Here is a 17,330-nt window from a genome sequence, read left to right as displayed (position 1 = left end):
CCTGTGTGTTCAGCAAAGCACAATAAACATCAGGTGTTATACAAGTTTCCCAAGTGTGAAATTTTTATATAATCGAATGGACAGTATGTTTATATTAAGCTATTTTGCAAGGCATGCAGAATCTAAAAGGAGAGTAGGCCAGTTTACCATTACTGTATAAGATACATTATATTAGTGACTGGAACGATTGCTGAATGGTTAAAGGTGCTTGCTCCCCGTGCAGAGTACCTGGGTTCAGTTCCCAGCATCCTTATGGATGCTCACAACCGGTACATACAAACTCATGGGAGCACACACTCACACACATAAATACAATTTTAAGTGTGTTCTATTGGTATATAATGACCTTAAAATATTTGTCAAGGTGTATTTCCTTTGTCAAATTCTTGGATTTTGGGGTTTTTTTAAGATTTATTTTTGTTATTTTATATATTTGCCTGTGTTGGAATGTACATGAGTGTGGGTGCCTAACGTGGCCAGAGGTTTCAGATATAATTCCGTAGCTGGAATTATATATGATTGTCTAGCCATGAGATGCGTGTACTGAGAGCCAAACTCAGATCCGCTGAACAAGCTGTGCATGTACTTCACCATCTTGCCATCCCCAGTACTTGCTTTTGATGACATATGTAAGTTGCCAAGTTTTGCAGACACAGTGTTCCAATGCCTTGCTTCCCTGGGGCATGGGCTGTCATGGGCTCCATCCCAGAAAGGAGCATGTCTTTCTCGTTCCCATTTTGCAGAAGGCATAGAGACAAAGAAAGTAGTCAGCAGACCTCCCTCAGCATCACCCTCAGGTGCTTTAACCCCTCAGCCTGAGCTTTTAACCTCTGTGTTCTTAAATAGCAAAGAGGACTGGAGATTCTCTGTGTCTGACCTGGGCGTTCCTTACTGGCATCTAGCTTAAATTAATACCGCCATCCTTAAATACTGATTGTATGATAGCAGGACTTATTTTTATTATGGTTACAGTGGGATGCAGTATTTAGTTTTGCTGACAGTAACTGTGTGTACAAGCTTTTAAAAGACAAAATAAACGGTGTAGGAACTGATGCTGACCCATGCAAAAAAGTTAGAGATGCTAATCCGTGCTTCCCTAGGCAACTGGCATCTGCCTGCAGAAGTATTGTGGCCCAAACTGACCACCGTACCCAGATCTCTAGAGTCTTTTTCATGCTTGAGAGCCTGGGGGTACCTACTCTAGGGAAATAGTCTGCAAATTGCTTCTTCCTGGTGTGTCTCTGTATTCAGGGCATCATTTATGTGGCTGTGATCCTGGTACCACATAATTTCAGCAGGGGATGCGTGACATTTCGGTGGTTCTTAAGTTATTTATATATCTTAAAACAAAATGTCTTTAACCTGTACAATCATTTTTTTTTTTTTTTTGCCTTACATCTGGCTTATAAACGATCCTGCCATCTCTCCACCCCCAACTCCCAATGGAGAAGCATCATTTAGGGCGTGCGTGTTTACATTCAAAGTGCTGTTCTTAGGCAGGTTCAAGATGCTGTTAACCTTTGAGATGTATTATGTGCCGGTGCTTAAGAGAGATAGATGGCTAAGAAGTGCGTATTAGAGCCTCTCAAAGCACCGGAGCATCAATCTTCAAGAACCCAGCTCCTCAGCATAGGGCATGCAGGATGCGTGGGCACGTCTGCCCCTCCCAGGTCGTGTGCCACAGCTAGAACCGTGCCTTCTTAGGAGAGGACAGGAAGGGCTGAAATGATCTGCCTTTCTCAGTGCTCTGTGTCATTTGTCCTGTTACCATTTTGTTAACTGGTCTCTCTTTCTCCCCCCCCCCCCAACTTAAATGTGAGGAAAAATAAGAAATTTGCCAGGCACGGTCATGTGCCTATCCCATCATATGGAAGGAGGAAAGGGAATAGAATTTAATGTCATCCTTGTGGGCTGCCTTTCCCAGAATAAATGATTTAGTAAATTTCTTGTGAAACAAGCAATAAAAAAATAAAGAAATAGAAATAAAGGAGAAATAAAATAAAGCTTTATATATATATAAATTATTTTATAATCATAGATGTAGATTAATTGAGATATTCTTAATAACTAAACAACTCTAGAGATTGCTGAGGGGTAATTTTGCTTTGATTAGACAGATTTTACAGTCTGTTCTTGTTGCCAGATAGTTCAAGTTGAAATACACTTGACCCTCTGAACCATTGTATTTGGAAATATGTTGATTTAGTTAAGAACATTGATAACAATCAGGCATGTTCATCATTTTTCAAGTAGTCTAGAAGAGCCAAGTAAGGATTGATTAGTGAACTCCTTAATGAAAAGACATTAGGCAATATGATAAACTAAGGTATGCTCTTGGGTAGGTTATATTTCATTTATTTATGCAAGCAACATTTATTGCACCTTCATCTTCTGGAATACCAACATCCTCAGTAGTATCTGTGACATAGTAGTGCATTTTCCAAGGCAGTGTGCAAGTACAAGGACCGTATACATGAGTGTGTTTGCTTTCTCTTATCTTGGGTCTTGTGTTCGCCGAAATAGATAAGAGTTTTTGTAGCAAAGACTTTGATCCTGTGAAAGGCATGAGGGCCTCAGTTGCTTAGCGTTGCTCTTTGGGAAATCTCCCTGGAGCAAGGACTTTAGGCTTGGAATTTCCCCTACTACATTCTCACTTTGACAAGCTGAGTGGGTTGGTAAAGAGGGGGAAGTCTTTGGTAGATGGTCATGGTTTATTAGAACCCCCTCTTCTGGCCTTTAAGGTATTTTAGGCTGTACTGTCCAATACAAAGATGTTCACTTCTGAATATATCACATCACTGCAGCATTTTATTACTACCAAACCATACATTCACGAAATGGTATACAAATAAAGAGATAAACAAATTTGCATCAATTGCAGTTCAGTTTTCTGTCCTATCCTGGAAGTGTCTCCTAGGACATGCTGACTCCTTGCTTACTAGGAAGACATTCCTGTCTTACTAACCAAGGGCCCCTCCCTAGACTCAAGACCTCTTAACAGGGTCATCGTGCTGTCCAGTTTCTGTCATAACCCTGCACGCTTCTCTTGTCACAGGATGAAGAAGGCACAGAAGAGGACAGCAGCCGAGTGGAGCCAGTTGGACACGCTGATACTGGCTTGGAGAATATGCCCAACTTTTCTCTCGAGTAAGTTCCTGGGATTTTGCCTCAGTCTGTATGGTGTATGTGGAGCATCGTGACCGCAGTTAAGTGTTGCAGAAGCATATGGTGTGCAGAATGTTTGTGCTTCGGTCAAAGTCATGCCTGCCTTGCTTCATTCTCCCCAACAACATCTTTTTTGGTATGGAGGTTCTTGTGTACCTGCCCTGGGTTTCATGCCTTGGCGAAAACTACTAAATTAGATTAACAGAGTTTTTGATGGAAAATGTCTGTCATGTTAACAGCTCTGTAAACTGTAACTGTTTTCAGATTGCTTCATCTGTCTGTGTGTTCATCATTCGTTCAAGTTTGCTAAAAGATAACCATATTAATCTTATTCTAAATACTAGTTGGATAAAGTGTTCATTGGTCTTACCCCCCCCTCACACACACACACACTTACATGCGTGCACATTTTAGTCAGAGAAACAGGGTCTATGAAGATACTTGGTGGGATGATGAGTGCCATAGCGTCGGCGTGCAGGGCATGACTTTAGGCTATTCCTGCCTCACAGGATGAGAGCTGTGTTGGTCATTACCATGTTTGCAGTGGAAGCTGCTCTCAGTACTCCCCCCTGGTAGACAGGAGCTGGGAGAACAGTCTACTGCTCTATTCTTTTGAAGACAACACTGTTTAGAAATAATCAGCGTTTTCTTGGCTTTTAAGGGAGGCTGCTAGAGGCATGCACAGTGGGGTCAAGCAGGCCCAGCTAGGATGGGTTTACAGCTAAGTGGGCAGCATTTGGGACACTTCGATTTAAGAGATGATTGGCACACCATCATTTTTTAAATGGAATGTAGAATAAAATGAAGCTATTCAAATTATACGTTTCTTCATTGAAGAAATGCCAGTGTTCAAATAGTATCAGTTTCAAAACAGGATTTTTTAAAATAATGGAATAAAAAATGACGCATACATAATGTTACTTAAGTAAACATTTTAGTTGTGTGGACAAATATGTTTGTTTAGAGAAAGATCTCACTGGATGGCCTAATTTGGTCTCAAATTTATAACAGTCCTCGTGCCTCAGCTTCCTGGATTCTGTGATTATAGGCATAAATCACCACACCTGACTTTTAATTAGTCTGTACAATTAAACCTATGAACGTGATTCTGTTTTGCTTTGTTGACTGTCCCTTTCACTAATTGCATTTATTCTCTGTATAAGTGGGGCAGTCATAGCACACATGTTATCACCAACTACTTATATAAGAAATATGTTAGAAAATCAGGCATTTCATATTATATAAAAACTACACTATGATCTTTGTCAAACCTAATGGTAGTCACTTGTGATTTTCCACATTGCTTAAAATAGTTATTTAATTGAAACCCTATTTCCAAATATTGATCGGTATACATACAGATCTCTGAAATTGTGTGTACATGTTGAAAAATCTGCCCAGAAAGCAACATCTCTTAAGTAGTTTAAAAATTTGTCTACTATAATTTTTATTAATCTCAAGGCAACACTAATGATTAAGATTCATAGAAGTGACTTTAATAATATCAGTTCCTGGCCATCACACCAAGCCTAGTTGTTCAGAGGCACCTCTGTGTTAGTTTCTGGAATACATTTTATAATTTTAAGGATCATAACAAACAGGAAGAATATTTGGTTTTAGTGGGTACATTTGAGGGATATGCTCCATAGACCCCTTGAAGTTCTCTGAAGTTTAGGAATAGGGATGGATCATCAGAGTGAGCCATGAAGGTGTTAGCGATCTCCTCTGGTCGGTCAGCCTCTAGGAGCAAAAACTTTGACCTTATTGGGTTGTCGGGAGAATGGATAAATTGACATGCATTGGAACACTTTGTAACTTCTCATGAGCTATGTGTCCACAATGCCTGTATTTAGCTAACCTTAGACTTCTCAAGTTAGACATTTGGGTGCTGAGTGATCATGAAGTCATATTGCTCAGAAGAGTATGGTCCAAGAGGACCCCTTCTGTGCCCTTTGTAACTCAGCTGTCTCCAGACTAGCATCCAGGTAGGCGTCCTTCAGTGCTGCCTCCTTCATCATGCCTGCACTCCTGAGTGTGTACTTGAATGCCTATCGCCTGGTGGGGTTTTTGTTTGGTTCTCTTCTGTCGTGTGTGTCTGTGTTTTGGCGGCTTTTGTTTTGTTTCTGTTTTGGTTTTGTTGACCGTCCATGTTCATGCTCCCTCATTCATCCATTGTCTCACAGTGATATGGTAAAGCTCGTACAAGTCCCCAACGATGGAGGGCCTCTGGGGATCCATGTAGTGCCGTTCAGTGCGCGAGGCGGCAGGTAATGTATCTTGCAGGTTTTTCATTGATCATAATGTCCGCTGTTCTCTGTGTTGACTTTGCGCATGCGTAACGGAAAGTTTACATGGGGTCAGCTGCTGCTTCCCTTATACATACATACCTACAGAGTACACATAGCCTGGCCATGGAAGGTTCTGTGCACAGGAAGGACACACATGATCAGCTTACCTTAACAAACATACCATTAGTCCATACTACGACTTCCTGGACTCTGTCACGAGCTAACAACTCTGCCCGGATTTACAAAACCTGGGGAAGCTACAGCAATTATCTGGGGAAAAGAAATTGTGCAATTAAAAAATTACCTGGATATCTTAGGTAGGAATATGTTTTAAGTTTATGTTTGTTAGCTCACTTCTGCAATTAGGTAAGATACTGGTGGTTTTTTTGAAAAATTCCTTAGAAAGTTAGGCAAGCCGACTTGAATCTCCAAATGCTCATGGCACCAAATGTTATGCTGTTATTTTCAACCTCATTACTGCAGAGAATATGATTCCTTAAAGCTTACAAATGTCAAATGAGTTTTCTTGGTTCTCCCCCGCAACCATGCAATAAAATTGTTTTGGACGTTTTATTATATTCCAGTAGTGTTGGTTAATTTTGGTATTAAGGCTTGCTTGTTGGGCAGATGCCTTGCCCAGGTGGAGTGTTTCTTCTCCATCCCTGGGTTTAGCTCTGTGCATATGTGACTTTCCTTCCTTTGTTCACTTTGTACTTACCTGGTGAAGCATGTTTATGCCTTAGTCCTTGTAGTGTTTTTCTTTTTTCTTTTAGGAAATACTTAGGCGTTTGGGAGGAGGGGAATTGGCAAGTAGCCTTATACTCATGTTGGAGAACTAAGGGACTGGGAGCCTCCCTCAGTGACCAAAACCTAGACCAGCAATAGAGAACCTCGAACACAGACAAGAAAACCTCACTTGTCAGTGTAGACAGATGACTAAGAACACAAGCCACGGCTGAGAACCAGCGTCACTTAGGAAAGCCGAGAACGGACATTGTGAGTCAAGGCTAGAGTCTGAGGCTCTGCATGTGGAACAGTGAGGTCCCAGATCAGTGACAGGGCATCAGCCACATGTGCTAAAACTACTGTGCAGCGTGTTCTGGAAGGCGGAGTATGAATTATCACATAGCCAAACCTGGGCTGTTCTAGTCTTAAGTCTTTGAATGATTGTACAGCTTTCCCTGTTAAATATGGTGACTGCAAGTCCAGATTTATGTTGTTCCTTTGGTTAAAATATAGTTTGTGGATTTACTTGAAGTTGGAAAGTGAATTTATGAAAATTCTGTTAAAGCACCATGAGTCCAGGATTTTGATGTATATAAATTCACCTTCAGTTTTGGAGTGGTGTTTTATTCCTTCCATGATTTTCTTTCTCTTTTTTTTTCTTCTTTTAACTCTGGTAAAACATTAAAATATCTTCGAGCAACTTTTACTTAAATATTTTTCAAAGGTATCTTGGCTTTGTTTTCTTTTAAAGATGTTTAGAATTTTTTCAAAAGAACTTCAAGTTAAAATGCATGGGTCATAGCTTCCCGGTGCTGATGTATCTGAAACTTCCTATGAGCTGGAATTTATCACAAATAAGATTATCGTGTATGTGTCAACTTTGAACCAGTGTTTTTATTGTAAACATGTTACTTTCTCTCTTGTATCACAAATTTCCTACCTCACTGTGAAAAGACATTAGGATAAAATAAACAGATGACAAGCCTAAAGCAAACGGAGAAAACAGAAATAAACCTGCCAGTAGGGTGAATTCAGAAAAATATTGCAAAGCCTACCACAGTTGGTGGTTACCATGGTGTTGAGTTTGGATGCACAAAACCCATCCAAGTAAACAAACAAATTCTCCTTTAGAACCAGCAGCTCTGGAGCTGGGTCCTTTTTAATTCATTGTAATTTGACTCTTCATGAGGAAAATCATGCACAGCTTTCCTGTATAAAGAACAAAGTCTTTGATCTACAAAAAGCAGACACTTCATAAACCCTTTCCCGTCATCACCACTCTCCCGTGGCAACAGAACAGAATACTTGGTTGTCACTCAACATGCGTGCTGGGTGTCATAGGGCTTCTGTTGCTGCAATGAAATTCCACGACCAAACAAGAAGTTGGAGAGAAAAAGACTTATTCAGTTTACCCTTCCACGTTGCTGTTCATCAACAAAGAAAATCAGGACAGGAACTCAAGCAGGGCAGGAACTTGGAGGGAGGAACTGATACAGAGGCCAGGGTGCTGCTTACTGGCTTGCTGCTCATGGCTTGCTCAGCCTGCTTTTATATATATATAACGCAGGACCACCAGCCCTGGGATGGGACCATCCACAGTGCAGGAGACTGGGCCCTCCTGTATTGATCACTAATTGAGAAAATGACTTACAGCTGAATCTTATGGAGATATTTTCTTAATTGAGGCTCTTTCCTCTCTGATGACTCCAGCTTGTGTTAAGTTGGCAAACAAAACAAAACAAAACAAAAAAACTAGCCAGGACCCTGGGTCTTCAATAGTTTGCATGAATCTGATGCTTCTAGTTCTCTGGAGTTGAGTGTACATTGACGGAGATGGACACTTTTACTTAGACTCTGTCCCATCTTCAGGAGACTAGAGCCTTCAGAAACACTTGGGCATGGTCCTTTCTGTTCTGTCAGAAATCCTGAGAGGCCCCACCTTGTGATCAGAATGCTGGGTGCCAGAAAACAAAGATCAACAGAACACTGTATTTCACCCTCATAAACCCTCAGAGAAACTTTTCATTGGTAAGGAAAGTGGACATCAGAAAACAAAGTGAACAGTACACCATTTTTTTTTCCTCTAGGGGCTTGCAGTATAGTGGAACAATAGCTAGGAAATCATACATTATAATTTCGCATAAATTATAGTTATATGATAACGCTTGCTGTAGCTACCTGGTAGATACCTGTGAGCTGGTTGAAGAGCAGTATCTGAGTTTTGAAACTGAGAATGGCTGGTGGTGGAGGATGATTTTAAATGTAATGGCAAGTCGTAAAGAGCTGGAATCCCAGGCAGATTGAGCAAAGCGATACAGCAGAAAAGAATATATGCGGAAGAAGTCATGATGGAACCACATGTTCTTTAGTGGGATCACAGCAGCACAAGTGTGCACACTGAAATCTCCAAGAATAGTTAGCATGGAAATTTTCTCAGTCTTGGGCCATCTCAAATTCAGAGCCATACCTAACTGAATAATTTCCCCAGAATATTGATTTTTTTTATAGAAATGATACGTACATATAATCTTTGCTTTCTTGTTTAGTATATCACAATCTAATTCAGAATGAGAATTATGCATAGAGAAGGGACATTCGTGGACTGCTTCAGATGTCACATGTAGTGAGGGAAGACGGGGATTTAAACTTGGGGAGTAGGGTGGGAGAGGGCTTTACAGCCGCCTGGCTGTGGCAGCTTCATTTCTGACCTTGCCAGGGCTACTCTTTGGTAGGCCATTTTCTCTAGTAAGTTGAACTTTGTGCCTTCCTTGGCAGCATTAAGAAGGGCTCATCTCCCAGCTCAGCCTTGGGTGGCTGACTCTGTCCTAGACACAGGCAACAGGAAAGTCCACAGCATTGTCTTCTCTAGGACGCTGTGTTGCTTATGTCTCTTTGTAGATGTTTCACAGAGGTGGTGAGCTGATTCCACTCAGAACTCCTCATCCAGCTTCATTTCTTTGAAACACTTTATCTTTCCATCTGTTACTTCACTTTCCTCTCACATGACAAGCAACTTTATGTCACAACCGCAAATACTTTCAAGACACTCATAACAAATAAGTATGACATTGTTTGGCGGAATTAGGGTAATTTACCTTCTAAAAACTATCCATAGCTATTAGTTTGAAATAAAATTGTAGGCTAACTGTACTGGCAGAGGAGGAGGATCTTAAGTTCAAGGCCAGTCAAAATTAAAAATAAAATAAAATGGTAATGACATATTCTGACTGTGGTATTATTTGACAAATTTTCTGAGGCTTTCCAATGATACAGAAATATGATTATAGTATAACCTTGGGTCAGTACAAAACAAGATGTAAAATCATTTACCAAACTGGGGGCCAGAGGTATAAAATTGTTAGAATGTGTATTTACTTTGATGGACTTGAGAAGCATGTATTTTAAAAGATATCCTCCACATGCTGCAGGGCTTCAAAAGACTTGAGTTTATTGAATCTTGGCTGCTGTGCAAGCCCCTGAAAAGCACTATATGCCTGACCCATTCTTTGAAGGAAATAAGCGCTCTGTCGTAGAATTCTGGAAAGGTAGAAATTCCTGGAGCACATTCCAAAGTAGGATGCTCACACAACTGTGCCCAGTTAGTTGGGGTCAGTCGTTGGCATCACAGTGCTGCCAAAGATGATACTGCAAAGGTTCTGCCTGACTCCAGAGTCTACGTCTGCAGAACAGGTTCTAAGTCTTTGCCAGTAGACACAAGTGTGCCTAACACATACAGTAGCATAGCACAGTCTGCTTCCAAGGCTCTTCCTTCTTTTATTACTAAGTATTTTCTTTTATACTCCCCTTTCTTATGCAACTTGTAATTAGATGCTTGTCAGTTTTATTTAAAGAGATTTGTTGGGTATTATTATTATATTTATTTAAGATATAAAGTCTTGAAGTGATCTCTAAAGACATAATCTATCAGTCCCACTCCTAGAGGTATGGACATCACACATTTGCACGCACCATGGAAGCAGCTGTTTACAGTGGTGTGAAAACATTCGTCAATAAATTATAGCCAAAAGCTCGGCTCAGCAAGGAAAGCTGCCTGCTGCTAACCTGAAGCCTGAGTTCCATTGCTGGGTCTCCCATGTTGGAAGGAGACCCTGACTCCAAAGTCTTGTTTTCTGACCCCCACAACCATGTCATAGCATGTCCATATATGTATACACATGCATAAATAAGATGCCACAGAAATCGAGCCCAGCGTTCTGTTCCCAGCATCCACGGCAGCTATCCTGTAACTCCAGTTCCAGGGAATCTGAGCCCTCTTGAGGCAGAGCATGGTACATGGCCTGCAAGGGGCCAGCCATTGTCAGGAGCTCTTCCAGGTACCTGGGTTGAACCTGGCTCCATCCTTTTTATAGTTTTAGAAAAATTGTGTTTTTGTCAATGCAGTAGAATAATGCCCAATTTCTGCTTTGATTTAAAGATACTCCCCATGTTTATCTGCCTTTTTGTCCAGTTCCTGTACTTTGTGGTTGCACCGGGCATCCTGCCTAGGGCCTCACAGATGCTGACAAGCCCTCTCCCAGATTCTTTACAAGAATTCTGTTTTAATTAAAACCTTGTTTTTTTTATTATAAACATTCTTTGTATAGGGTATTGTGTTACATAAAATCATTTTTTCCTTGTCTGTTGAACATGATCTCCTCTTTACCAGGATTGTTGTTTTAACTGAAATCCCTATCATGTTTGAACTGCCCTTCTGTGGCCACGACCGTGGTTCTAAGTCATGCACAGTTGCTAATTCCCATTTGTAACCCCTGGGGAGCCGACAAGGTCTTTCTTGCCAGGAAACCCATTCATCCCCTGCCTTCACTGCCATGTTTGTGCCGTGATTTACCGAGATCATAGAGCTGGACGGCAGTTGTGGGAGTGGAGATCATCAAAGCAAAACCCACACTAACTCAGCCGACTTAAATGTCAGTTAAACATTTGTTACTTGTTTTCAGTTTTATCATTGGTTATAATTTATACTTAGAATTAAAATGTTAACATGTGCAACTGAGTTTGTTTGAATTAAGTGTATAATTAGGCTAATGAACCTTGTAAAAATGTAGTGGTGAATCCTTAATATAATCTGAGCAGTTAAATTTTTAATTATGCTACCAAAAATCACACACAGAGATGCAGCATCCAGCAGCTTGCTTTCTGAGCTTCTCCTTTCTCCTGTTCCCCAGAGAGACTGCTCAGCAACTCTGAGGGAAGGCTTTAAAGAGAGAGATATGTAAATGTCTATTTTTGTTTTGTTTTAATTATTCAGAATTGAGATTTGTACCTAGTGGGCATAGGACTTCCCTCCCTCCCTCCCTCCCTCCCTCCCTCCCTCCCTCCCTGCCTCCCTCCCTTTCCTCCTTCCCTTCTACATTTTCCCTTCCCTCCTCCTCTTTCTCTCTCCTTCTCTTCCTCTCTTCCTTTCTCTACCATAAGAGGGGAAAAGCATTATAGTAAACAGTGAAAGAGTAGGTTTAAGAAGTATTTCAGTCTAATAAGATAAGAAAATCCTTTTGCTTGGGCAAGCCTGTGATTGATTTAAGATCTGCCTGAGGTTCACATGGGAGGTGGAGGAGGAGGAGGAGGAGAAGGTGGAGGTGGAGGAGAAAGAGGAGGAGGAGAAAGAGGAGGAGGAGGAGGAGGCAGAGGTGGAGGTGGAGGCAGAGGTGGAGGTGGAGGAGGTGGAGGCAGAGGTGGAGGTGGAGGAGGTGGAGGCAGAGGTGGAAGAGGAGGAGGAGGCTGAGGTGGAGGAGGAGGAGGAAGAGGTGGAGGAGGAGGAGGAGGAGGCTGAGGTGGAGGAGGTGGAGGAGGAAGAGGTGGAGGAGGAGGAGGCTGAGGTGGAGGAGGTGGAGGCAGAGGTGGAAGAGGAGGAGGCTGAGGCAGAGGTGGAAGAGGAGGAGGCAGAGGTGGAGGAGGAGGAGGAGGCTGAGGTGGAGGAGGAGGAGGAAGAGGTGGAGGAGGAGGCAGAGGTGGAGGAGGAGGAGGAGGAAGAGGTGGAGGAGGAGGAGGCTGAGGTGGAGGAGGAGGAGGCCTTTCCACACCACTCCACCCTGCAGTCATTTCTTCACCCATCTCCCTAGCCTCATTCATAAAGCACTGGGTCTCTTCTCAACCTGGTGACTCAGGGAAGCCAGCATGGGGCATGGGTGGTTGGGATTCTGGAACAAAGCCCCCAAGGGCTAGCCCTCCTTTCTTCTCCTAGCTCCTTCTGACTGGCCATGATCGCCCCTAAGGAACTCTGGTAGTAGTAGCTCCCCAGAAGTCAAGCACATCCTGTACCATGATAGTCCATCAGCCCTGGGACCTTCTTAGCTCTCCTAATTTTTCCATATGTTTATTTTAAATTGCTTCAGAATAAGCTCTAGCTGATGATGAGTTCAGTTTACGAGACAAACCTAGGTGAGTGTGGTGACTTCTTTACGTCCAGTAATTGGGAGGCAGAGGCAGGTGAATCTCTGCGAGTTCAAAAACAGCAGCCTGGGCTACACTGTGAAACCATTTAAACAGAGCGAGAGCACTACAGTGTGCTCTTTTCACTGCAGCCTTAAGACTGCTTAGGGTCAGAAGGAGCAGACATGCAAATGGGTCTTGTCTATCACCCAACTGCTACCAGGACGAGGAGAGTGCCTAACACTTGAGCCTCTGGTCCATTGCACACCCATCCTCCTGCCCAAGATAGTGACTCCAGCATTGTGGATCAGACAGTTCTATTACCCCAGTCCAGGCAGTTCCTGATTTCCTGGTCCCATGTGTCACGTGTCTCCTGTAGCTTAGATCAGTACACTTCCTTCCTCCCGTGTTTCACTACGGCCAGTCATTTGTTTATGATGTTTAATTTATTTCATCCAAGACAGGTTTTCCCTATGTAGCGGCCATAGTTGTCCTGGAACTCGTAGAGTGTAGATCAGGTTGGGATAGAACTCACAACGATCTTCCCACCTCTGCCTCCTGAATGCTGGGATTAAAGGCACGTGCCACCATGCCCGGCCACTTGCAATGTTTTACTGTACGTTAGCATGACGAATGTATTTGATCACATAAAAGGACAATTTAGAAAGACAGTCTTCAGTAAGATTTCATGATTTAGCTCAGTGGTGGAGTGCTTGCCCAGCGCTGAAAAAAAATAAAACAACCTCATAGAAAGGGCAGAAATGAAGCTGGTAATTCTGAATCATTTTTGCTTTAGATCTTATCTTGGGATTGCTATGTAGAAAAGCCCTTGAACTCTCTTTTACAAGTTGGATGCTGAGCTGGGTGGGGTCTGGGATGGCCCAGCAAGCTCTGCCCGCGTCCCTCAGCTGCTTTTATACTCCAGGGTTCTGAAGTCTTCCCCGTTCCTCCTAAAACCAGCACGGCCAGGTTCTTTGCAGCCACAGCCCTTCTCTGGTAACAGCTGTAGATTTACTTTCCCATGGCTGTGATAGAAGACCACAAGAAGTGACTTGTGGTAAAAAAAAAAGGAGTCCATTGTGGCTATGGTTCCACCAGGCTAGGAGTTCATCATGGTACATGGTAGGAGGCTTGGCCACAGGCACCTGAGCAAGAAACCCAGAGAGCACAAACAAAGCCACAAACACAAAGGGGTCAGCTGGAAACAGGGCAAGGCTATCGACCTCAAAGCCTGCCCCCAGCCATGTTCTTCCTCCAGCAAGGTTGTAACTCCCAAAGGTTCCAGAACATCCCCCAAGGACACCACCCACCGGGGACCTGTGCTTGTAGGGTCATTTTCATTCAAACACCACGAAGGATACTCATCATTTTGTCTTTTTACTTTGCTGCCTTCCCCACAAATTTCCTTACCTGCTCTTTCTTAACCCTTGAGTATGTATACGAGTGAGGGGAACACTAAGTTCTCTGAACTGCCTTCCTGCTTCCGGTTTTCTTTAACTGGAGCATGGCAGCGGATCACCCACTTAAGGAAGAGACTTGCCAGGTTTTGGAATTCTGGGTGTCAGACCTGTTGTTGAATTCACAACTCACATGCAAGGGAGTCCCTTCTCTGACTCTCTCTGAAGCCCTTGCTCTTTCCCTTCGAACCCAAAGCACAGGGAGGATAGGATTCCTCATGATCCGTGTGCGCTGTGAAGGAACCAGGGGCTGCTTCCAGCAGCGTGGCCCCCTGGCTGAAGCAGAAACTTCCCAACGCCATCCATCAGACCCTCCGTGTTCAGGATCGTGACACTCACTGATACCTGCAGCAGGTTCCAATGTCAGCTTTGGAAGCAGACTTAGTATACGCTTAGTTTTAGAAGGGTGATAATGGCAAGTCAGAACGTGATTTCTGTTATTTATTGAAAGGACGGGTTTCTACACATCGTTTAGAGCCTTGGGGGTTTTGCCTCAGTGTTCACCCTAGTGCACCCGCTTTTAAGGGAGCGTGTCATAGAGCTAAAGCACATGGAGGAAATAGTACCCCTGTAATTGTTCACTCTTGATGTTCCAGAACACTGGGGTTGTTAGTGAAGCGCTTGGAGAAAGGCGGTAAAGCTGAGCAAGAGAATCTCTTCCATGAGAACGACTGTATTGTGAGGATTAACGATGGAGACCTTCGGAACAGGCGATTTGAGCAGTAAGTGGGTCCTCCCCCTGGAGACAGTGGGGTCCTCTTCCCTGGAGTCAGTGCAGTTCTCTCCCCTGGAGACAGTGGGGTCCTCTCCCTGGAGACAGTGGGCTCCTCTCCCCTGGTGACGGTGGGGTCCTCTTCCTGGTGACAGTGGGTCTTCTCCCCGGTTATGTGATGGGGTATCTTTGCCTATAAGTGGCTTTGACGCATTGTTGAATACTGTACCACAGGAGAGGGTTTTGTGCGGTTACCTACTTTTTATCTAGAATTTTAATCAAACAGTGTAATTACCCCACCAGGCTATATCTTATAGTGACCTCTAACCAGTCGATCTGTTCCCACGTGTTCTGGACCTGATGATTTATAGTGTTATTCCGTGCAAGGATGTCCAACCAACCTTTTGACATTGTGATATGTCCTAGCCAACTACAAATGTGTTGCAGTGCGTTCATAGCAATCCTGAATGTGTGTGCTCAAAGGACTGTGTGTTCGACACACCTGTGAGAAAGACATGTATGTGTTCTCTGTCGGTATTAACCTAGAGTTAATGTTCCAGCACTTAATCATTATTGATGATTTACAAAGAAGGGCATGCTATTTTACTACATCATAGATAGGTTTATCATTTTTATTTACAGAATGAGAAATTTATGTTTGGAGAAACGGTTATGCCTTTATCGGAGCCTCCAAACATCGTTCATAAATGGTTCCAGCCGTCTGTTGGTTCTTGTTGCTTAATTAGCGTACTTAATCAAGCTCATGTTATCTTCTGCCCTGCTAGTCTTCATTTGCTAATCTCCCCCTCTTTGTCAAATCCAGAGCACAGCATATGTTCCGCCAAGCCATGCGTTCGCGTGTCATTTGGTTCCACGTGGTCCCTGCAGCAAACAAGGAGCAGTATGAACAACTCTCCCAGCGAGAGAAGAACAACTATTCCCCTAGCCGCTTCAGCCCTGACAGCCACTGTGTGGACAACAGGACCGTGGCCAACACTGTGCCTCATGCTTTGCCCAGAGCAGCCAGACTGGGTCATCCGCCTGAGCAGCTGGATGCTCATCCCCGACTACCTCAAAGTGCTCATGTCTCCTCTAAACCTCCCGCGGCCCCGACTTTGGCTCCACAGAATGTGCTTGGTACCAACGTGGGCAGCGTGTACAACACTAGAAGAGCAGGCAAGAAGCTCAACATCCAGCTTAGGAAAGGTAGGATGCCCTTCGTGTCAAATGGGGTGATGTGGGAGTCCCCTCTGTATGCTGTAAAAACCATTAGTTAATACAGAAACTGCCTTGGGCCTGCACAGAGCAGGTCAGAGGTAGGTGGGGAAAACTAAACTGAATGCTGGGAGAAAGTAGGCAGAGTCAGAGAGAAGCCAAGGAGCCACAGTGAGGTGCTGAAACTTTGCTGGTAGGCCGCGACCCCGTGGTGATGCACAGATTAATGGAGGTGGGTTAAATTAAGATGTAAGAGTTAGCCAATAAGAAGCTAGAGCTAATGGGCCAAGCGGCGATTTAAATAATATAGTTTCTGTGTGATTATTTTGGGGCTGAGCAGCTGGGAACCAATAAGCAGCCTCTTACTACAATGGAACATCTTTTGAGATAAGCCAAAGAGAGGTGTCTGTGTGTGGCGGGGTGCTCTTTCATTATCTGTGTCTATTAAGTATTGCAGGACTCTCTATTGGCTTGCTAGGCACTCTGCTCCATCCTTACCCCTACCCTGTCAAAATTAAAATGGAGGGCTGTGGAGATGGATCTGGTGGGAAAGTTCATGCTATATTTGCATGAGGACCTGAGTTCAGATTCCCAGCATAGACATGAAAGCCAGGTGGCTCTCTTCATGGCCAGCCCCAGTCTAGACAAATTGACAAAAAAGCTCCAGGTTCAGTGTGAGACCTTGTCTCGAAACAGAAGCCAGGGAACAACCGAGGAAGGCACTTCTCACTAGCCTCTGGCCTATAAACACGGGACACAGGTGCAGGTGCACTTGCACATGTGACACAGGTGCATTCACACTTTCACAAAGGTCTACACACAAAGGCAGAAGAAATCAGATTAAAATGTCCAAGTTCAGAATGTGTCCCTGCACGTGTTTATAAGAATCAGCTGTGATTCCTAGGGTAGGCTTTTTTATACTTCTATATTAAAAGCGGGTTTTCCTTCAATATCTAGAACAACAATGGAGGTCTGTCTGGATTGGCAGCCACGCCTTCCGCAGGGAATTAGAGGTCTCTGTAGTTTCAGCATGCCACGGGAAGGGGCACCCATGTTTGAGGCTGTCGGTTTTAGATTGCTAAGAAGCCCAGCGTTTTCTGTTTGCTGTCCCTTTTCCAGAATACAACTTCATTTCCTTGGAGGTGACAGACCGTGACGATGGGTGCCATTAAGTCTTCTCCACGCTTACTGATGTGTTTGTGGGTCCCCTTCCCATCAGTGTCAGTCCCACGCACATGGAGAGCACACTTGCAGTTGGTCCTTTGCACTGTGCAGAGTGATGGCCACGCTTGTTCTTCAAATAGCCAATGGCGTTCTGCCAAGGACGAGATACACTTGACCTTCTCTGTGTCCCTTTAGCTAAGTATTCCAAAATCA

The 17,330-nt window shown here is 43.6% G+C and overlaps 1 protein-coding gene across 16 annotated transcripts in view; it reads left to right on the top strand.

Moving 5' to 3' along the window:
• Pard3 (par-3 family cell polarity regulator) overlaps positions 1-17,330 on the top strand; it is a 490,400-nt gene that overhangs the window by 261,915 nt on the left and 211,155 nt on the right. For 15 of the 16 annotated variants that reach the window (XM_057753424.1, XM_057753429.1, XM_057753430.1 and 12 more), the window contains 4 exons: positions 3,056-3,147; positions 5,349-5,432; positions 14,623-14,748; positions 15,562-15,944. In XM_057753424.1, the coding sequence (XP_057609407.1) occupies positions 3,056-3,147; positions 5,349-5,432; positions 14,623-14,748; positions 15,562-15,944 (685 nt within the window). The remainder of the gene's footprint in view (positions 1-3,055; positions 3,148-5,348; positions 5,433-14,622; positions 14,749-15,561; positions 15,945-17,330) is intronic. The other variant, XM_057753421.1, reaches the window with a different exon arrangement.

This window comes from Chionomys nivalis, chromosome 21 (genome assembly GCF_950005125.1).
Source record: "Chionomys nivalis chromosome 21, mChiNiv1.1, whole genome shotgun sequence".
NCBI classification, from domain to species: Eukaryota; Metazoa; Chordata; class Mammalia; order Rodentia; family Cricetidae; genus Chionomys; species Chionomys nivalis.
This window is presented reverse-complemented; position numbering and strand designations above follow the sequence as displayed.